The 23,673-nt window shown below is 44.1% G+C and overlaps 1 protein-coding gene across 1 annotated transcript; it reads left to right on the top strand.

Moving 5' to 3' along the window:
- The first annotated feature begins 5,855 nt into the window (after positions 1-5,855).
- On the top strand, positions 5,856-21,954 carry LOC119655498 (tctex1 domain-containing protein 1). Its single transcript, XM_038061403.1, has 4 exons — positions 5,856-6,140; positions 21,285-21,371; positions 21,446-21,645; positions 21,717-21,954. Exons 1-4 carry the CDS (start codon positions 6,129-6,131, stop codon positions 21,880-21,882), a joined length of 465 nt encoding a protein of 154 aa, XP_037917331.1. The 5' UTR covers positions 5,856-6,128; the 3' UTR covers positions 21,883-21,954.
- Positions 21,955-23,673: the final 1,719 nt, after the last annotated feature.

Here is a 23,673-nt window from a genome sequence, read left to right on the forward strand (position 1 = left end):
GTCCTTTTAAATAAATATCCAGCTGATTCTTTGCACTGAGTTGGCACTTAAGAATACACTCCACGCCTTCTATGCTTGTCGCAGAAGATGACTAAAAAGGATAGAAATCTATAGGACAGCGCCCTGCTACAGAAACGTCAACAACGCACAAGGCGACCTTTGGCTATCGAGAAAAGACTATGATTGGTTTCTGGAATGAGCGGACACTCCTCGAGAACGGTATCAATGGTCTTCAGACTGTTCCTTTTCTCCAACTCGAACAAATCCAACGATATAAGCTGGATATTCTTTGTCTAACCGAAGTATAATAATATGATGGGATTCTGGAGAATACTCCTCTCCCTCTTGCAGTCTCTTGCATGTTTTTCTACTTTGGAAAACCAAGGGTTAGCAGACGCGAATCTGGTATCGGAATGTCTCTGACAGCTACCGCAAGGCTCGTTCTCTTTACCTGGGAGCCGGTTTCTGATAGAAATTCGACTACACGATTCAGGTCCAGGTTAAGTAGTTAAGTACCAAATTGTAAAATACTTTGTACCAACGTGGGTTTCTGATACAGTCGGAGAGAATGCTTTCAATAGGTAATTACGCCCAATTTAGGAGAGGCTTCCTAAAAGTGGCATTGTGATCGTGAAGGTGGGCCCTAGTACATTGTTCGAGCACAGAGCCTGCCATAAGGCCAGTTGGGTTTGAGCAGACCGACACCACACGATGGATGTGTGTCAAAAGAGAGGAATTGACATCGGCCTCGAAAAGGATCACCATTTGATGGTCATTTTTGTTCACTTACGTAGTGCGCTCTCGCAGTGTAGAAGAACTCCAACATCCTAAGTTTAAAATCGACCACTTATGTGATCCATACGTCAATCGACAGTGGCAACGCTAATTTACTGATTAGACGGTAAATACCCCGAACAACTCGCCTGAGAATACCGATGAAGTTTATGCCACCATCGAAAACGCTCTTTTCTCAGATCCTGCGCAGGTAGTGACCCCGGGATGCGAGTGACCGGAAGAGATTGAAAGCTCTACCTTTGCGAGTGATGGCGTGTGTGACACACTCGAACTCCGATACCGAACGAAATCACGACAAATTCAACGTAGTGTACGTTGCGAGAAGAGAGAATTTGCTATTGTGCTGCAGACGATGCCGCAGTAGTAGTGTATACTGTGAGGGGCGTTTACGACGGACTCCTCTTCCATGATAACGAGCAGCGGAAGTAGTGGAAGAAACACTTCACCTCGTTTCCTTGCCGTACCACAAGGCCTGACGAGAGGAAGGTGGAAAGGGGGAATACCCCAGACCCAGAATTTCAATGAAAAAAAAAGAATATTAGGGGGCTCGTATTATTTGTCAATAGTCATCCCGGGCTCCATTTTTCCGTATAATTCTCACTCTGGCTAGGATTTTCTCTCCACGGCCTTGTGTATATACAATAAGTAATTGGAGTATCCTGGTTTAAGCATGATAAAAAATGTATACTTCATTAGTGAAGATGGCTTTCACCGGACAGTGGTAGTGCCATGCACCACAGATTAATCGGTTGACGGTGTACCTACTACAATGGATTTCCTATTCAAAGTCCCACCGATGCTTGCAATGGTAGCGCCAGAAACTACGCTTTTGATAACTTCACCACCGAAGCTACTCATCACACCTCTTCCGACGATGTTCTTGATTACATTACACCATCTCATCTTTGGCTCTCCTTTTATCTGTGAAGTTGAAGAAATATGGCGCCCCGACCGACGTACCTCCACGATCTCGACGGGGAAGGTTTCATCAAACCTTACCCAACGAACAAATTTCTAAATTCCGAAAGTGAGAAGTCTAAGGTCCAAACTGTTGCACTTTTGTGTAAAACAAAACCTTATTAAAATCGGTTTATTGTCTGTCTATCTGTCACACGCATTTTTCTCGGAAACGGTTATAGCAATAATCACCAAATTTGGTAAAAAGATGCTCACGCTACCCAGTCTTCCATGGGAACCCTGGAGGTTTGAAACCGCAGGGATTCAAGGAGCTTGTCCTTATCTATGCGGATCTTCGGTAACCAGATGCGAATGACCGGTCTCCTGGGAATCTCGTCGTAGAGAATGACCGACTTACGAACCGGGAAAGTCCCTGAAGAATTAGTCCTGGCAAACTATAACGTGGAACCCACGGAACACCTGAGAGGAATCGCCGCTTCTGCGCAAATTCGAAACTTTGAATGTTAGTATCATGCAAAAGTGGATATTTTCACATAAAATATGCATATATTACACGCTTGGTTCTAATGGGACAAATATCCATTCAAATGTTTTTATTTTTAGCGTCCAGCTTCCGGTGTTCCAACTTGTTAATTTTTTTGCGGTGACTTCTATCTTCTATCTTCTTTTCGTTTATACACTTTCGTAAACCCCTCCGCTGAAAATCAGCCTCAACCTCATCAGAATTCACTCAAATGTCACTCTTCATTTCATCCTCTTCAATCTCCCAACTCTGTATCATCCTTCCCACATCGCCCCTGATATTCCTTATCGTATACTCAAAGTCGATCTACGAATCACTCTTTTTAACTTCTTCATTTTGTGCATGCCTGCGAAGGCCAACTTTCGGAAAGCTAATTCCGAAGGTCTGAATTTAGCTGTGACGACTGCGGTCACATCCTCACTCCTTTAACATTCAACCAAATGACTTATTTGAAGCAAGAAAAAGTATAAATCCCCCGAAAACCATAAGAATTTGACGTTTGGTCTTGTTTGTTTTACAAGGGTGACTTTAAGCTCCCTTCCTCGATTGCATAGACTGTATGCCTCTGCAGTCGAACTTAGACTCTGTATCACTAGAGTTGGAACTTAACATTAAGGAGTACCACTCGATGTGCACTCTCTTAAATATTATCTCACTCTCTCACTCTGTTTTATGATCTATTGCCGATTTGTCTGGAGTGAAGCCTCTTTGGTATGGGCCGATGAGAGTCTGGCTAGGGCCGGGTAGCTGGGTAAGGAGCTATCTGGCCTAGCAAGATACCGGAGAATATCTTGTAGGTGATACTCAGCAACGTGATACCTCTACAGTTGGTGTACTTCGAGATATCCTCTTTTTATGTATGAGACATCAGCTTGTGTGGGGGGTTCGTCGGTCTCCGTCGGACCGTCGATCCTCATCGCCTCCAACAGCTTGTTGGCGCGTCGATTGGATTCAGGTCGCCGTCCGGTCTTGCAGAGCGAAAAATTCTCACCTTTATGTTCCTGACTCCGAACCGCACTTTATAGTCTACCTTTTTCAGTGCCTCCATGCACTCTCCGTTTATACGGAGCAGAAAAAGTTAGCTGTTTGTCTGGGGTTCCTCCTCCTTGATAACTACGCAGTCGTCTATGGGAACCCTGGGGGTTTGAAGGCGTCATTGTCTCATTGTCAGTCGTCAGGCATTTATCACTTTCCCAAACCATGAGCATCAGTTGATGAACAGCTTCGTGTAGTTAGTCCCCCATATTTAACCAACTCAACTATGGATGGCAGCATTTTTCCGTCGCCTTCAATTGGCGAGACCTCCAACTCGCCGGTATTTCAGTTGTTGAACACTTCATGAAGGAACGCAATCCATCGCTCCAATATGCCGATATGGTTGGAAATCAAATTTCGTTATTTGTTTCCACAGCAGCATCGAAACCATTTTCTGCACTCCTTATTCCTGCTGGTTCTCCCAGGCTACCTTTTCTGTCTGTGAAGTAGCAACATTGTCCCGTATGCAGGATTCGAACCAGTCGTTCCGACTTTTTTTTTGTAACTGGAGCCATATATGGTTATGGCCGTACCAATAGTAACGTTCTTTAGGTGATTATGAAGAATTTTGAAGAATTTTTTAATTACAAGTCTCGTTCTCGGTAAGCAGGAACTGTATTTGCGAAATTATTGTAGAGGTTTTGTCCCAGTAAAGGGCATATATGCTAAATTCTCCAACTTTCTAGCAATTTCATATACGGTGAGCATATTCACTTCAACTGGAAGAGTATACCTACGTGGAGGATATTTTATGAATTCAATTCAATTATTTTTGAGCGCGGTGACCCATACGCCCTGGATTACACGTAGTTTTAAATATGGCGGTAATTATATGATTCGATAAAGAAACATATTATTACAATAAAGAATGTAAGAAACAAACAAAGGTAGGAAAAGCTATCATCATCATCAACGGCGCAACAACCGGTATCCGGTCTAGGCCTGCCTTAATAAGGAACTCCAGACATCCCGGTTTTGCGCCGAGGTCCACCAATTCGATGTCCCTAAAAGCTGTCTGGCGTCCTGGCCTACGCCATCGCTCCATCTTAGGCAGGGTCTGCCTCGTCTTCTTTTTCTACAATAGATATTGCCCTTATAGACTTTCCGGGTGGGATCATCCTCATCCATACGGATTAAGTGACCCGCCCACCGTAACCTATTGAGCCGGATTTTATCCACAACCAGACGGTCATAGTATCGCTCATAGATTTCGTCATTGTGTAGGCTACGGAATCGTCCATCCTCATGTAAGGGGACCAAAAATTCTTCGGAGGATTCTTCTCTCGAACGCGGCCAAGAGTTCGCAATTTTTCTTGCTAAGACCCCAAGTCTCCGAGGAATACATGAGGACTGGCAAGATCATTGTCTTGTACAGTAAGAGCTTTGACCCTATGGTGAGACGTTTCGAGCGGAACAATTTTTGTAAGTTGAAACAGGCTCTGTTGGCTGACAACAACCGTATTTCATCATCGTAGCTTTTATCGGTTGTGATTTTTGACCATAGATAGGAGAAATTATCAACGGTCTCAAAGTTGTATTCTCCTATCTTTATCCTTCCCGTTTGACCAGTGCGATTTGATGTTGTTGGTTGGTTGGTTTTCGGTGGCAAGGAAAAGCTATGGTCAGCCGAATGAAGTTGGCACTTTTTATGGCACTTTAGGAGCGCGACAGCAGTGTCATCTATGAATACCGAAAGATAATATTCCAAATCTAATTTGATACTTTAGTAGCAAGTAATCCCGTGAGCACAGTGTTGTTGAAAAGAGATTGAAAAAAAATTACAATAAGAAAGACTATATAGATGCCGTATGTTCCACAAAGGAGCCACCAGAAGACGTTTGGTCAGTATCTACTCCAGTGGATTCAAAACTGCCCTTCATCACCCTATTAAGGACAATTGTAGATAATAAGGAACAGATTCAATAAATAGAAAATTTTTATGTGGAAAGTAGGTTTAGAGCTGCCCCTTCCCCCTCCTTTGCCCGATTCATACCCTACAGTTACACAACCTTCCAACAATACGAAATTCACTGGGGGCTGTTATTACTGCGAATTCTTCTTACATAGGAAATACCCAAACCTGTCATACCTGAAGCGCCGAGTCCTTTCCCTATTCGAATTGCAAGAGTGAAAAACTGACGTTGGAATAAAATATCTATACTACCTTTCCCAGCTATTCCATAACGTTGTTTTGGTTGAACCATAGGTAGGTGACTGCATTCTATAGATATCAATATCCTTACATATGAATACGTACATTGGGAAGTAGGATATGCCTTAACTTATCAAATATGTATATAGCTCCTCTTATACGTTGTACTGACTTTGCAACTCCCAGACAGTAATATGCATTCCACGCTATGCCAGTAACTCAGTAATAACATGTCTAATTTATCCACACATAACACCGGAGGCGTAAATGAAACCTTAGCACGCCAGGACGATTTTATCCATATTACAATTACATGCAATAAAATGATAAATTCTTGTTAAATCGATTTGCTTGGTCGTCTCCACCTTAGTCAATATAATTTCAAAGAAATTGTTCTCCTAATATAGTTTTTAACACTTATGGAATGCGAATTAAGGCAGTCGAATGGAGAGCTACTACGTAGAAAGGACGAATTCCGAAAAGCTCTCCAGAAAACAGAAAATCTATTTTATTTTGGAAATTTTTTTTGTTAACTTAGGAGGCAAACATTTTAGTGTAAGAGTCAAGTTTGAAGTGCGTTTTCCTTGCAAATCTGACAAGACAGTTTTTACGTCGTTGAAATTGATTATTAAAAAGAAAAGATACAGATTTATTTTTTATCGTTTACATTTTGAGTGAAAAGTTGAGTGATACCACGGTGGAAATATGTTGAAAATGGTAAGCTTGAAAACAGGGATGTAATACTCGTTATATTATTTAGAGAGGTGAATGGGAATAGTCCTTAAATGTTGAAACCACGGGGGATAGCATTCTGGTTTAGGAGATATTTTATCATTCTCTACTGCGTCGGGCGTAGTAATTCTTTCCAATCATCTGCGGATGTGTACATGTAATACCTTTTTCCAGGAAGATACATATCATAATGAATACTCTTAAATATTATGCTCAGACTTTCCTTTTTGATTTCAAAGGGATGAGAAAGTGAGGGAGGGTAATGATGAGAATAGGAAAGGGATTATGGAGGGAAGGTGGTATATAAACAGCTAAGTCATTTTGTTGGGATGAAAAAACGCATTGTGCATAGGAATGGCGACCTGTGCACAAGGCTATTCTACCACATGCAGCCTCACCTCTCCATAAGAAGAGGTTATCTCCTTATCAGGTCAGTCCAGAAGATGAAACCGAAAGTAATAGGAAGAATTGACTGTATACAGCAGAAAAACTTGACCTTTGGTGGAGTGGAATTATTTAAACGGATTATGTGAGACAGTGTTATGAAAACCTCGTTGGCACCGTTTAGTTCCTTATTAATGGGAAGGATGTTGAATAGGTTTAAGTTGTTAGTGATACCAAGGTAGATAACTTGATTCGCTCTTGGAATGGCAGACGTATGTACTCTTAAGGATATGTTTCCCATGTCTTAAATCGTTTTCATCATCATCATCATCAACGGCGCAACAACCGGTATCCGGTCTAGGACTGTCTTAATAAGGAACTCCAGACATCCCGGTTTTGCGCCGAGGTCCACCAATTCCATATCCCTAAAAGCTGTATGGCGTCCTGACCTACGCCATCGCTCCATCCTAGGCAGGGTCTGCCTCGTCTTCTTTTTCTACAATAGATATTGCCCTTATAGACTTTCCGGGTGGGATCATCCTCATCCATACTGTAACCTATTGAGCCGGATTTTATCCACAACCGGACGGTCATGGTATCGCTCATAGATTTCGTCATTGTGTAGGCTATGGAATCGTCCATCCTCATGTAGGGGGCTAAAAATTCTTCGGAGGATTCTTCTCTCGAACGCGGCCAAGAGTTCGCAATTTTTCTTGCTAAGCACCCAAGTTTCCGAGGAATACATAAGGACTGGCAAGATCATAGTCTTGCACAGTAAGAGCTTTGACCCTATGGTGAGACGTTTCGAGCGGAACAGTCTTTGTAAGCTGAAATAGGCTCTGTTGGCTGACAACAACCGTGCGTGGATTTCATCATCGTAGTTGTTATGGGTTGTGATTTTCGACCCTAGATAGGAGAAATTGTCAACGGTCTCAAAGTTGTATTCTCCTATCCTTATTCTTCTCCGTGTTTGACCAGTGCGGTTTGATGTTGTTGGTTGATTCGTCTTCGGTGCTGTCGTTGCCACCATATATTTTGTCTTGCCTTCATTGATGTGCAGCCCAAGATCTCGCGCCGCCTGCTCGATCTGGATGAAGGCAGTTTGTACGTCTCGGGTGGTTCTTCCCATGATTTCGATATCGTCAGCATAGGCCAGTAGTTGGGTGGACTTGAAGAGGATCGTACCTCTTGCATTTACCTCAGCATCACGGATCACTTTCTCGAGGGGCAGGTTAAAGAGGACGCATGATAGCGCATCCCCTTGTCGTAGACCGTTGTTGATGTCGAATGGTCTTGAGAGTGATCCTGCTGCTTTTATCTGGCCTCGCACATTGGTCAGGGTCAGCCTAGTCAGTCTTATTAATTTCGTCGGGATACCGAATTCTCTCATGGCCGTGTACAGTTTTACCCTGGCTATGCTATCATAGGCGGCTTTAAATTCGATGAACAGATGGTGCAACTGTTGTCCATATTCCAACAGTTTTTCCATCGCTTGCCGCAGAAAGAAAATCTGATCTGTTGCTGATTTGCCTGGAGTGAAGCCTCTTTGGTATGGGCCAATGATGTTCTGGGCGTATGGGGCTATCCGGCCTAGCAAGATAGTGAAGAATATCTTATAGATGGTACTCAGCAACGTGATACCTCTATAATTGCTGCACTGTGTGATATCTCCCTTTTTATGTATGAGACAGGCATTGACTCGCTGTCCCATACCTTGAGCACAAGTTGATGAACCACTTGGTGTAACTGGTCGCCTCCATATTTAACCAATTCGGCTGTAATTCCATCGGCTCCTGGCGACTTATGATTTTTTAGCCGATGAATTGCATGGACTGGTTCTCCTAAACTTGGTGGTGGCAGTATTTGTCCGTCGTCTTCAGTTGGCGGGACCTCCAACTCGCCGATGTTCTGGTTGTTCAGTAGCTCATCAAAGTACTCAACCCATCGCTCTAATATGCCCATTCTGTCGGAAATCAGATTTCCCTCTTTGTCTCGGCAGGATGAGCATCGAGGTGTATAAGGCTTCATCCTGCTGACTTGTTGGTAAAATTTGTGATGTGGTTGCTCCCTGTACTTTTCTAGTTCATAGACTTGTTGGTTCTCCCAGGCTTCCTTTTTTCGTCTGTAAAGTTGCTTCTCCACTCGACGGAGTTCGTGATAAGTCTCTGCGCGTGCCCGCGTTCTTTGAGGATGCAACATTAGTCGGTATGCGGCATTCTTCCGTTCCGTTGCTAGCATACATTTATCGTCAAACCAGCCGTTCCGACTACTTTTGCGGCTGGGGCCAAGTATGTTTGTGGCCGTATTCATGATAGCGTTCTTCAGGTGATTGTGAAGATCATTTGTTGATGCTTCATCTCCAGGTCCTCTGTTGACTGCGGTTATTGCGGCATCCATTTCCCTCTTATAGGTCTCGCGGAGGGTTGTGTTGTAGATGGCTTCAGTGTTCACTCTCACCTGATTGTCAGAGGGGATTCTAGGTGGTATTGTTATTCGAGCTCGGAGCACCATGCCAACGAGATAGTGATCCGAGTCTATAAGTTCTGACATTCATCAAGGCTGAGAGGTGGCGGCGTTCGATCAACATGTGGTCAATTTGGTTGAAAGTGGTCCCGTCTGGAAAGGCCCACGTATGTTTGTGGACCGCTTTCCGCGCAAACCAGGTACTTCCAATAACCATTTCGTGTGACCCTGCTAATTGAATAATCCGCAGTCCGTTATCATTTGTTTTTTCGTGTAAGCTATGGGAGCCAACGTATCGCCTGAATACGGGTTCCTTCCCTACTTGGCTGTTAAAATCCCCAAGTATGATTTTGATATCATATCTGGGACAGGCTTCGAGGGTTCGTTCTTCTGCCTCGTAGAAGGTATCCTTCTCCGACTCTGCAGTCTCCTCTATAGGGGCGTGAACGTTTATGAGGCTTATATTTCTAAACTTGCCTCGCAAGCGCAGAGTGCATTGCCGTTCGCTTATGTTTTCAAAGCCGATAACAGCAGGTTTCATTTTTTGGCTGACTAAGAAACCTACTCCGAGCACATGGTTTACTGGATGACCGCTATAATATATGGTGTAGTGGCTCTTCTCCAGGAAACCGGTCCCTGTCCATCGCATCTCTTGCAACGCTGTTATATCAGCCCTATATTGGGACAGGGTATCGGCTAGCTGCTCGTCAGCTTCATCTCTGTACAGGGAGCGCACGTTCCATGAGAAAATGCGCAAATCTTTATTCCGTGTTCGTTGCCGGGTCCGTCGTTTTAAAATCCGTCCTGTCCGAGGCTCCTGTTTTGGCTTCGTAACGAGTTGTTTTCCGTGTAGGGTTGTCAGCTCTACCCAACCCCCAACCTGGAGGACCAGTTGGTACAATTTGTCTCGTTTTTAGGCGCGGGAGACTCGCCTTCATCCTTCTCCGTCTGCAGCTTTTCGTTAAGAAAGAGCTCCCAGCGGTCACCACGTGGAGGTGGAGATAGGGTTTGGTAGTAGAGCTGTTGGTATTGGTTCAGCAGGCATTTCCCAGGTTTTATGCTCCATCGTGGGTACCAATTCACGTTTCGCCCTGGGACCTATACTACCCTTTGACCATCGTTTTCAGTGTGATCTTAATTTTTCCTTTAAGGATAACTGATTGGCATTTTTGTGCATTGAGTTTCCACTTGGTAAATTAGTGGTAGACCTCGGCTAAATATGAATTCAGATGAGTCCTGCCGTCATCGGCATATTGAAGGATCTTGATTCGGTCGGGTATTGAAGCGGGTATTGAGGATATCCGCGATAAAAAGTGAGAAAAGGAAGAATGTTGCTTCACTTATAAACGAGTCTGTACTGCCAAAAGCTTTCCAAATGCCAAACATGTAGGCAATTGTATATATATGGGGTTGTCATTTACCCCCAGTGAGGTATAGCGAGTAAACTACATCTACACGCCATCATTCGCGGTTACCTGAAATGCCCTTCAGCTCCTCCCACAGCTTTTCGAGACCACATCACTCGACCTCTACTGTTCTGCGCCAAATACGCTTGGAGCGATCCACTCATCGACCATATTAGGGGAGTTGAGTCCATTGTATAGCGTATGTACAGCAATGGATTTGTCGCCCCTCCTTAATGTGTGACCTTCCTACCGCTAATTTCGCCTTCCTATCATAGTACATACGAGTGCCAGCCCTGTGCGCCGACCAAGTTCCTTGTTTAAGATAGTGTGAGACCAGCGCACTCCGATGATACGACGCAGACAAGTATTGACGGAAGCTTGGAGATTTTGAGTAACTGTGGCGTTCGCTTTTAACGCGCTACTCCCATATAGCAACACAGAAAGAACACTAGCACAGAATTGCATCAATACAGATAGAAAGAATGCGATGATCCGCCAGACTGAGAACATTCCTTTTGTAGGTATTTATCTTCAGTCTAACTCTGCTTGCCTCTCTTTCCAAATCCAAAGCCACTCGGCCAAATTCCATGACCCGGTGCAAGAGCAAACAGGTGTCATCAACGTGGCCATGGTGATTGAGAAAAGATATCTATTTAATTCCTCCACGTCCTGTTGGCAAGGCAGCATAAAGAACGTCACTAGTAAGAAGAAGAAATAATATCGCTGAGAGAATACAACCCTGGCGGGCTCCGCTCTGAACTCAAAATCTTCGGAGATTCTATGATACCTTGGTGCAGCACGTAATATGATATTTTGCGTCGTTGTTCGTCGCTCTGATAACATTATTAGTTAGTTTAGTTAGTTAGTTTATTAGTTTCTCCGGAATCCCCCTCCTGCGTAAAGCACTTCACGATACTCTCCCTGTTCGAAGGTTTTCTCGAAATCGATGAAGAGCAGGTGAAGCGAAAATCTAAACTCCGTGCACTGTTCCAAAATGATCCGTAGGGTGTTGATGTGGTCAATACAGGAGGATCCGGCACGGAAACCACCCTGCTCTCTGTCACTCAAGGTTTCGAGATGTTCTTTGATGCGTTCCAGGATTATTTTAGTCATTGTCTTTGCGACGCCAGAGAGCACGCAAATCATCATCATCAGCGGCGCAGCAACCGGTATCCGGTCTAGGCCCGCCTTAGCAAGGAACTCCAGACACCCCCGTTTTGTACCGAGGTCAACCAACAACAGTTGAATCGTCTAAGACTCTGAGAATGAGTTTCGAAGAGAGATCCCACCCCATAATATGTTAATTACACAAAAAGCCAACAAAGCCAAGTTTACAATTGTAAATTGTGCCCTACTTCTTCTCCTTCCCTTAGTGGTTATTACAGCAACTGACTGCGGATATATATATATATATATATATATATATATATATATATATATACCTGGCGTACCAGGTTTATCCTCACCTGAGTTGCAAACGCAGAGCTGCTTGCGACCAGACGCGTGTCATGGGTTGCGGATAATGACATGACCCACCGGGCCAACTACGAATATCGCAAGTTAATCTTGTAAATAAGTAGCCGCGGACAAGCAGATCGTTTCCCTTTGTGTTCGTCTTCCCTTACCGATTCTTCCCTTTCAGGGGAAGCAAACCTCCTTAACAAATCCGTAATCCGGGGTGAAGGGATCGACGCGCCTATCGGATGAATTGCAGTGACGTTACACTGTATTTCAGCGGCTCCCCTCCAAATACCTTCCCTACCTTTGGAGGTAACCATGGGACATTGCAACATTGGGGCTCTGTTGCAGGGTTGACTGCCTCCCCAACACTCGTGGGAACAAAATTGGGGAAAATAATTCAAATTCTTTTGATGGGACCCCAGGGACACGAAGACAGTACCCAACACGGTTAAGGGTCGCTCAACAACATCAAAGCGACTCTTCGCCCTTGGATGTTTTGGCGGTTATGCCGTCAACCACCAAGGACGGGAGACCTAGGCGTCGTATGGTTTGGACGAACCAGCTCAATGAATTTATCGTCCGCGCCTATTACCGTGTCACGAATTTGGAACGGAATCCATCAGGGTACAGACACCGACTACATGACGCGTTCATAACCCGATTTCCGGAGCTAAGTCATGCTCCGGAACAGAACGTCGTCAACCAGTACCGGGTGATAGTGAATAACAACCGAGTTGCCTTACGAACTAGGCAACAAATCTTCCAAGAGGTTTCACTTGAGCTCGGGCTGGAGTCATCAAATTACCGGACTAGTCAAAGGAGTAACACAAGTACTCCACCTGTAAGGCACTCCATGAATCCAGTAGTCAGGAGAAGCTTAGTAACTGGGGATGTCGACCCAATTTATAATGAGGCTTTGACCGCATTCCAGGTCGCATTCACAGAGTATGCTGAGATTCTCCCAGACGCTAGACCAAAGATCCCAAAACTGAAGTTTACTTCGGCAACTACTAACATCATTGCTGCCGTAAAAAGAATTTTGGCTGATCGTTTGGCTAGCGAGATTACTGCTACAGAGGTTCACAGCCTGATCTACGTTGCAGTTGCCACGGTTATTCGTCTCCATAATCAACATCTTAGAGCGAATAACAGAGAAGGACTTTACCGTTCTGGGTGTTTCGACTCAACAAAAGAGTCGAAAAGTTGAGAAAGGAGATTGGTCGTGTCACGCAAGCACTCCTTGAAAATCCATCACCAAGAGTGCACAGATGCATTGCGAACATCATTGGAAACTACCATCTGTCCAATGATATGCCAATCGAAGAAATCCTCGAGGTGCTGAAGCAGGAACTTGCGGTATGCTCCAATCGCATCCGTAGGTATCAGAAAAGCTTTCAGTGAAGGACAGACAACACCTTGTTCTTCCAGAACCAACGGGGATTCTACAAAAATCTCACCAACTCAGATAGGGAAAGTAACCTCGATCTGGATCAGGCAGAAGACTTCTGGAGAAGTGTTTGGAGCGAATCCAGCCGTTGCAATTTAGAAGCAGCGTGGCTCCCACACCTTATGCGTTCATGCGAGGCTCTCCCCGAAATGACCATGCCTGACGTAACTAAAGTCGACGTTGAAGCAGCCCTTGACAAGGCAGGTAACTGGAAGGCGCCAGGAGTTGACAAGATTCACAACTTCTGGCTGAAGCGGTTCAAGAGCACTCACAGGATATTGGCAAATCAATTTAATCAGATGATTGCCGATCCTGATTTAGTTCCACCATTTTTCACCAAGGGGATAACTTTCCTCATCCCCAAGGAACAGAGTGCCTCTTGCCCTTCAAAATGTCGACCAATTACTTGTCTTCCTACCATCTACAAGGTCTTCACTTCAGTTCTGTGCGCGAACATCTCAAAACATCTTGATGTTCATAAATTGATAGCTGAGGAGCAAAAAGGATGCACAAAAGGCTCCCGAGGCTGCAAAGAACAGCTTATAATCGATACGGTCGCTGTAAAGCGGGCTGTCCATCAGAAACGAAATATCTCGATAGCCTACATCGATTATAAATCAGCCTTTGACTCCATATCACATTCGTGATTACTACAAGCGTTACGCTTGTATAAAATCAACCCGAATGTCGTTCTTCTTCTGAGAACAGTAATGAAGAATTGGAGCACGAAGCTATCGGTATCCTCACAAACATCAAGAGAGATACCAATCAGGCGTGGCATTTTCCAAGGCGACTCTCTAAGCCCACTGTGGTTGTGTTTGGGTTTGAATCCACTATCCCATCTTTTGCATGAAAGCAAATACGGATTCCAAGTCAAGCATGGCATATTGTCGAAATGTACATTAAGTCATTTGATGTACATTGACGACATCAAATTGTATGCCAAAGACGAGAACCAACTTCGCTCCTTGCTGGACATCACCACCCAGTTCAGCAGGAATATCGGCATGCAGTTGGGTTTGGAAAAATATCGCATAAAAACAATTGTTCGGGGAAAACACACCGACAACGAAGGATACAGCCAAAATAACATCCGAATTGAGGGTATGGATTCGGACGACGTCTACAAATACCTTGATACTTGATTTAAAAACGTTGCACTACAATCAAGTGCATTCTCTTCGTGAGTTTTTCTATGAGAAACAATCCTCTAGCCAAATACATCAGGCTACCGTCATGGCAGATAATAAATTATCTCCTTTGAACTTGAGAAGCAGAGAATGGGATCCCATGTCGAATGTTACTTCAGTCCAACAGAAGATCGACATGTGGAAAGAGAAATCCATTCACGGAGGTCATATCAAAAATTTGTTGTTGTCAGGAATTGACATCGAAGCCTCCAACAAATGGTTGACAAATGGTGTACTTTTCTGTGAGACCGAAGCATTCCTAACTTCAATTCAGGATGCTTCGCTCCCAACAAAAAATTATAAACGGTACATTCTTCACGACTCCTCAATCACCAACTCCAGTTGTAGGTTATGCAACTGTGAAGAGGAGACCATCCAGCACATTACATCTGCGTGCAGGATGTTGAGCAGTACCGAGTACACCAATCATCATAACTCCGTCTGCAAGATTCTCCATCAAAACCTTGCGTTGAAGTATAACTTAGTGGCAACCTACCACCCTTACTATAAGTATACTCCGCAGAGAATCTTGGAAATTGATCGGGTCAAACTACTGTGGGATCACACTATTGCCACCGACCACAGTGTTAATCATAACAGACCCGATCTAGTTCTGCTTCTGAAGGAAGAACGAGCGTGCTTTGTAATCGATGTAGCCGTACCGTTGGACCGGAACACTGTTGAAAAACAGCACGAAAAAATCCGGAACTATGACCCCTTGGCAGACGATATGAAGCAGACTTGGAGACTACAAAAGATCGAAGTAGTCCCAGTAGTAATTTCAGCGACGGGTTTAGTCCCGCAGAACTTACATAAAGCGCTGAAAACGCTCGATCTTAGGGCTGGACTATACATGGAGATGCAAAAAGCGGTTATCCTTGTAACCTGTGCTATAGTCGGAAGAGTCCTGTCCGGTAACAATCTGACCTAATGGGTTTCAGTCTTGATCCGCACTGTCTTCTATATAAGATCCATGTCTCTGTAGTGTAGAACCTCCGCGTCATTGGCTGAAGTGTTTGCGACAAACAGGATGTAGTAATACATTTTCGCATGGTCGCACACACTTTGCGTTAAAACGCATCGTCGCTGTGATACGGGCCTTTGGATGTTGCCTTCAGCCCATCCTTAGGTTGGTCGCCCCTCGGTCCGGTTGGGCGGGAAGAGGTTCCGTATGCTTCTTTAAATATATAGATATAATCATAATTTAAAAAAAACTATTTCATTTTTTAAGGTTTTGTTGAAAACAACCTTATTAAAATCGATTTCTTATTTGAAAGTTCGTCTCGGTTTTTTTTTGTGTAGGAAATCCATCATGGATTCGTACCTAGAATCTAGGATGCGCTTGCCGGACTCTTACCGACTGAAACCTCCCATATTTTCTCCACACTCTCTCCCCGGGACCAACGTTCTAGTACCATTAAGACCAACTACCACGTCCCATACTGTATTACCCGATTTACAGATACACTATAGAGGTACTTCTTGTACCCAACGTGCCCGGTTAAGAACTGAGTCAGATCGTAACTCGCCTCGCGGTGGTTTTGTGTAGTCCACATACTTATATTTGGGATAAGCCTGTGTGTCCGTCATTCTTCGCCTGATCCCTTGCTGTTTGTCATGCAGCCAATGACCTCATTCGCCTACTTAGCTTGCTTAAGCTCGCCTTCTGCTTCTTGTACAAAGCGCTTATCTCATTGACTAAAACCTCCACTGGACTATCCCTCCGTGTGGTTGTCTGTCTGTTGCACGCACTTTTCTCAGAAACAGTTACACCTACTGGCACGAAATTCGGTAGAGGGCCCTCATATACCTAAAAAAAGGGGTTCAGATTTGCTTCACCAAATTTAGTCATGAATGAAGAGAGTACTGTAAAATCCCGATAATTCGTACGTCAATACTTCGTATTTCCGACTAATTCTTGCAAATTTGCCAGTCCCCAGACTTAATTTTTATTATTTTGCAATCGTGATAAATGGTAATTCCAATATTTCATACCAAATCGTCAGTTCCTTGACGATAGGAATTATCGGGATTTTAATGTATTAGTTTTGATATTGGTTGTAAAAAGGGGGCAGGGTGGATCCAAAAAGGGTTGATTACTGCAAGGATCCCTTCTCAGAAACTACTCAACCTAACAATATGAAAAAAAATATAGCAACCCATGCATACTATGACTCCCCATTAAGTTCACCCTAGGTCCGTAACATAAGCTTTAATATGAAGCATCATACTGGAAAGTTTGGTGGAAATGCTACTATTATTAATGGAGTTATATTAGGTCAAATTTGCCTCTTTTCCATCAAAATTGGACCATGTCCATCCGGTTGGAATCTAGCAAAGAGCTAGCTTCTTGATTTTTGTTGGTCATTAGAAACCAGGGCCATCGAAGAGCAAGGTGCCAAAGCAAGTTTTCGAGCTCTGTCAAAACAGCAAACTATACACAGGTATGCCGCCTACCATAGATAAAAGCGGTGTCTCTCAATCCCATATGATTTGATTGCTGGACACTTACATTGCGGCTCCACCAGTCTAATCCGTGACCAAGCGTAAATCCACTAAGTTCAACTTCCGCAAAGCCAATTTTGACGGTCTGAACTCAACATTAGGGTACATATATTAAGTAATTTATCGTGTGATCAAGCTCTCAATGATCAGAAAAGCGCGTAAAAGGTACTTATTGAGCGTCGAAGCCGCCCTTGTCCACGGTAACTTAAAACCCTTTTAGTCTCACGCTCGCAATTCTCGTAATCCCACGCAATCTCTCCCTTCTTCTATCAGCTTCACTGATTCCACTGCCAACTCCCGACAACAATCCTGCGACCTTCTCTGCACCTACTTCTCTTCAGTGTTTTCTCCCTCGAGCCCTCCACCTTCTGCACCTCTCATAATTGCAGACTCCTCCGAATCGCTAGCCATTCCTCTCCTTACGCCTACTTTGGTTGAGTTCCTCATTGGTGATCGTGACCCCAATAGGCTTCGATAGGCTTCCTAATCTCCTCCTCTTTAACTGCAGAAAGCACATTTCCCTCCCCATGAGTATAATCTACAACAAAAATCTAAATGAATGCTACTTTCGCCGTATCTGGAAAGAGGCCCTTATCATCTCTATCCTCAAGACCGGAGACCCTCCCCTTGCTGGGAACTACCGCCCCATTTCTCTTCTCTCCTCTTGCTCCAAAATCCTCGAAAGATATGTCAACGACTGGTTGACCACGCACTTCGGTCACCTCATTGTCAAAGAGCAGCACGGTTTCGTGAAATATAGATCAACGACTTCAAACCTTCTGGTCTTTACCAACGTTGTTGCTAAATGCATGAATTCACAACAGGAGGTACATGTTATTTATACCGATTTCTCCAAAGCGTTTGATACCGATAACCATAACATTCTCCTCTCTAAACTTTCATTACTAGACTTCCCTCCCTCAGTCATCTCCTGGCTCTCCTCCTATCTCTCATACCGTTCCTGCAAAGTTTCTTTTCATGGTTATTCATCTCGCTCCTTCTCTCCTTCCTCTGGTATTCCCCAAGGCTCTATACTCAGCCCACTACTCTTCCTGTTTTTTATCGATGACCTCGCCTCCATCTTCACCTGCCCGTATTTGCTTTACGCAGACGACCTTAAATTGTTTGCTTCCGTTTCGTCTCTGTTGGACTGCGCTCTCTTACAGTCCAACCTTGATAATTTAGTCTGTTGGTGTTCGGTCAATAAGCTAACACTGAATGTCAACAAATGCCACTGGATGCGCTATTCCCTTAAACTTGTGGCGCGGCAGGATCTGCAGCATTCGAAATTTATGCAATTTGAATCCACCCTTTTCTCGGAATTAGGCAAACTCCTGGGTTTTAAACGTCAGCGGACTACTGCATACCACCCGCAATCCAATGGGATGCTAGAACGTTGGCACCGGACGCTGAAAGCCGCCATTATGGCACGCGACGATCCGTCCTGGACTCAAGTCTTGCCTCTCGTCCTACTCGGCTTACGTACAACCCGCCGAGAGGAATTTGCTGCCAGCCTCGCGGAGCTGGTATACGGGGAGAACCCAAGACTCCCAAGCGATCCGGTCTTCGACAAGAGATCGGGTCTCACGGAGTCGGGGTTGGTGCGCCTGCTGAGGGACAATCTCTGACGCATCAAAGCGCCACCACCCACTCGACACTCGACCACACCTGCCTGTTCGCCCAAGGAACTGGACACATGCACGCACGTTCTGGTCAGGACGGATGCCGTCCGGAAGGCGCTGCAACCTCCATATGAGGGCCCGTACCGTGTTCTCGAGAGGGGAGAGCATTTCTTCCAGCTCGAGATCTGTGGACACAAAAAGGCGGTCTCTTTGTCCAGACTGAAACCCGTGTGCGCCCCGAAGCGGCGTCGTGTCCGTTTTGTGGATTAACGGAGAACGGAGTTCCGGGATCGGTCGCCGAAACCCCTTAGGTTTCGTCTGGGGGCGGAGTGATGTGGCGCGGCAGGATCTGCAGCATTCAAAATTTATTTCGAATGTTGCGGATGCGGACGGGTAGATGGCGCGGAACTCTCCACTCACTCATTTTAGAACTCGCCACGGGAGTGGAGGATTGGCGGTGAGAAAGTACCGTTGGTTGGGACAGAAAAGACCGCATGGAAATAAGCCGGTCTCTTCTGTCTCCAACCGTTGTGGGTAACAATCTTAAGTCGCCAATCCGAAACTAGAATCAATTCGTGTATTTAAACGCGCAAAATACATTTTCTGTGCCTATTGTAAAACAGACAATAAACAAATTAGAATTAACGTACATATACTTTGTATCGGCTTGTTTATTTGATAAACGCGCACATAATTTCACTTGTTTACTGTGGTGTTATAATGGGAATTAAATCGATTCAGGTCGAAAGAAAAACAGGACCAAAATTGTAAACTGAGGATTGAAGTGTTAACTAAAAACTCTCTGCAACATCCTCTTCCTATTCTCTCACTTGGCAACCCCTTTCACTACTGACCTCCTTCAAAGGCCTGGGTGTAATTTTCGACGACAAATTTCATTTCAATTTCCACTTCGTTGTCGTTATCATCAATAGAGCTTCCAAGATGTCTGGTTTTATTCTACGTTCCAGCCCTCCTTAACACTCTCCAATTCCCTTCTCAGAAACATCCTTGCATATTACTGTGTAGCCTGGTCCCCCTTCCGCATCCGGGATTGCCACGCTCTTGAATTTGTACAGCGCAAATTCCTCCTCTTTTACAAAAAGAACCTTCCACGGGTTGATTATCCGCCACGACTCCGCACCCTCAATCTCCCCTCCCTACAGCAACGCCGTATCTTCCTTGATATGTGTACTCTTTTCAAATTCTCCAATTGTCTGATTGACTGCTCCGCCAACTCGGATATTACTTTCCGTATCGCCTCGTCTCATAACACACGTAGTGCGGACATTTTTTATGTACTCTTCGCGGAGCTTCTACTCTCCGATCCCGAGGCTATGCCGGTCCTACAATGCCCTACAGCTTGGGTCCTTTGACTCTACTTCCCTCTCTAGCTTTAAATAAATAAGCCATTCACTTACTCCTCCCTCTGAGAACAATATGTAATAAGGAATTTGTTTTCATGTCATTGAAAAAATCCCGATAAGGTCCACTTTGGAAGCAATCCTTGAATGCCAATTCTCAGCCCCCGTCAGAAATTGAGGTCGAATTAATTTTTCTTTTCCATTTCAATTAACGCTTATATCGTTTCTGGGTATTTGGTGCTAATAGCAATGTAACGCCTCTCCCCATCAGGACAACATCAAGGAAATTAATTGAAACAATCTTGTTAAGTTGGAAATAAAAACCCTCAAAAGCTCCGCAAAATCTCAAAAGTTTATTCCAAAAAGGCTGCTTTCAACGCGACCCGCTGATAACCAATTATACTTAGATTTAGGGAGGCACAAAGAACAACTGTAAACATCTTGTAACCGTCTAACCTTGAAGTCTGTTTACCCTTCCGTTATTATCCTAGATACACCTCATGTTACATCGAAATATGTTATCAACACGCAATAAGTCTTCATACCTAAACATACATGCGTTCTCCTTCAAATAGTTGGGCAATTCCTGCTGTTCCATGAGAGCTTCTAATTTTTCTAGAACGGAAGTAGCGCTTTAGATAGGTTTAGCTTCCGCACGAGTGTGTATAAATTTACATGTGTATAAATATCCTGGAAGCTAACTTTACCCAGTCAAACAAACTGGTAAAAGCTTATCGACTAAACAACGAGCACAATATCTGATTAAAATATAGATAATCCTGGCTAATAACATAATTGGTTATGCGGAGGAAGTTACAGTGGGAAAACTTATCGCGATATCGCTTAATTAAATAAGATTGTAGTACATGCAATATGCATCCTGTTTATTACCGCGAGGACACAATTGACTGCAATTAAACAATGCAAAATCACTTAGAGGAGGGCGGGTCGGTCTACTACAAAATCTGATTGAAAATAAGTTGGTTATTATTATTCTAAGTGGGACAGGGAGCCAGGGAATTTTAAAAAAGGATAATATGAATTACAGCAGCAATAGAGGAAGAGATCGACTAAATTCGAAGGATAATTCTCAACGATACTTATGAAAACGTCCCACCAAATATCGATACGGTTTTTCGACCCTGCAAAAGCCTAAAAAAGGAACTTGAAGCTCTATGAAAACCAGTTGAATTTGTAGTCCTTTATTTAATTTACTCAATCAGACCAAATAATCTGCTTATACACGTATCCAAATTAATCAACCATCTTTTCTGTTCCCACAATATCTAGTCGGTGGCAAATCGTAAATCCCGTGCTCCGGGCCAGAGCACATTCTCCCTGAGCAAACGAAGGAGTAGTATGGGCCACGTACAACGGGTAAGGATGTCACTTGGTTATCCTTTCGCAATTCGTCCTTCCACTATTCTAGTTATTCGGGTGCCGTCATGCAGCAACCAGTTATGCGCTTCGCTCCTACGTATCGGTTGGAGCCACAAACTCCTTTCAATAGTGAAACCGCTCAATATATCATTAAGAACGTCATGAACCATTTTTTAAGTGGATCCTCGTATAATCCAAAGACAGCAGCGAATTTGTGCAAGGGAATCAGTGAAGAGATCAAATCACGGATAAAGTTGCAGAAGGCAGACAGGTGAGACGAGTTGAAGGACATGAGTGGGTTTAGTAGTTTTGTGAAGTATCTAATTTGGAATTTCGTTGCAGATATAAAATTATTTGTGTGGTAACAATCGGTCAAAAGTATATGCAAGGATTTAGTGCCGCATTAAGTTTCCTGTGGGACGCTACCAAGGACCGCTACGTGTCATACGTTTACGATAGACCGAATATATTCGCAATTGGTACAGTTTACGCGCTCTATTACGACTAAGCATTTGTTACGGAATCTTTATTTGAATAGTGAAGAGATGATAAAAATATTGAATAAAATTTTACCATGTGACTCTCATAGACTTTTTAATAAGGATGCCAAAGGACCAGCAATCGGGCATTGTTGACTTTACCGGGAGCTCCTGCGTTTAAGACTTGAGGTTTCATCCAGGGCAGAGGCAACTCATCAGACGCTGCCTCACCTCTGCCCTGGGAGCAACGTGACCGAAGTGGTTACAAGTTGGAATTTGCTTCCTTTTCTTATGCCGTTCAATATATATCCCTTAATTGTAATTGAATTTTGAAACATCCTTTTAGACATCCACTACGCAAAAACATGCGTCCTTCTTCCAGATTTGGATCTAACGATATGTTATGTATAAGATAAAGTGAAGAATGGAAGTAAAATAAGGGCTTTTATCTAATTGAAAAATCACGTATCAAATTCGGAACCAAGAAATAGAAAAACAAAGGTTGAAAAAGATATTTTTTGTTTTCTTCTTTCGCCAAAACAATTTTTTTAACTTATTCGAAGGCTGTCGTACGAAAGGTCACGGTTCAAATCTCACTGGTGACAGTCGATCCTTCAAGTTAAGTGGAGTCGACCCACAATCTGCCTTACAGACAGCCGCGTGCAAGGGACTCACCTGCTCTTTGCTGTAAAAATAAGCGCGCAGCGAGTCGACTTGGCGATGATGTTGTGCCGCCACGTCAACCACGCCCCTACCTCCGATGTCACGAGGCAGGTTCAACCGCTCCACGGCAGACTTTGGATGATGCGTTCGGAATTTAGACATAGTTGTCCGTATCCGCCGCTGGACGTTTTCCATATCGGTTTTCGTCCACGCCAATATACCGAATGCATAAGCCAGTTAAGGGATAGCGAATACATTCAATGCGCTAATTTTATTCTTCCCCGAGAGATGCGATTTCAACACCAGCTTTACACGTCGCAGGAATTCGGACAGCAGTGCATCCTTCAGATCATCAACTCGAGCATGAGTTCCTTGCAGAATTCCTAAGTACTTGTAGAAGTCTGTCTCGGCCGTAGCTTCGACATGGAGGTCACCAATGCTATGTCCGGCATGCGGCTCGTGATGACCTTTGCGGATGGCTTGGATTCGACACTTATCTAATCCAAACTATCACGGCTGAATATATCAATTATTCGCACCAGATTTCTAAGATGGTCGTCAGTACCAGCATACAACTTGATGTCATCTAAGTACATCAAGTGTGTCAGTTCGCACTTAGCACGTAGGCCATACTTTATTGCAAAACCATGCCCTCTAACATCATTCAGTAGTCATGAAAGTGGGTTCAGTGCCATACAAAACCAAAAGGGACTCAACGAATTCCCCTGGAAAATGCCCCCTCCGTATACGAATGGGCTCTGAGGTATTAGCACCCTCAGATGTACGCACTGATAAGGTGGTATGCAACCCTTCCATGACTGTCGCCAAAAACTTTATTAGTTTCGGATTAATGCGATAAGATGTTGGATATCGATTAGCCAGGTATGGTCTCTAGTTGCTTGTCCTACAACTAACCAGTCGATAATGGGTTTTGCTCTTTGACACCCCTTGACCCAACTGGGCAGCCCTTCTGCTCCTCGGAAAGAATGTTGTTGGTCTCGAGGTGCGCATTGACCCTTCCACTAATAATGGACATGATAAATATATAGAGGGTTGGTAAGCAAGCAATCGATATTGTGTCTCCGGGGTACTGCACCGTGTTCCTAGGGATACGGTAGGTAATCCCCACAGTGAGGAAGGGTGAAAATTCCTCCTGC

This window comes from Hermetia illucens, chromosome 1 (assembly GCF_905115235.1).
Source record: "Hermetia illucens chromosome 1, iHerIll2.2.curated.20191125, whole genome shotgun sequence".
In the NCBI taxonomy this organism is placed as follows: Eukaryota; Metazoa; Arthropoda; class Insecta; order Diptera; family Stratiomyidae; genus Hermetia; species Hermetia illucens.

What these genes read in the sequence shown, in the direction of transcription:
- LOC119655498 (XM_038061403.1), top strand. An exon ending in GTATGGGCCACGTACAACGG is followed by an intron (nt 21,372 to 21,445) that starts GTAAGGATGTCA and finishes GCCGTCATGCAG; the next exon opens with CAACCAGTTATGCGCTTCGC. An exon ending in AAGTTGCAGAAGGCAGACAG is followed by an intron (nt 21,646 to 21,716) that starts GTGAGACGAGTT and finishes ATTTCGTTGCAG; the next exon opens with ATATAAAATTATTTGTGTGG.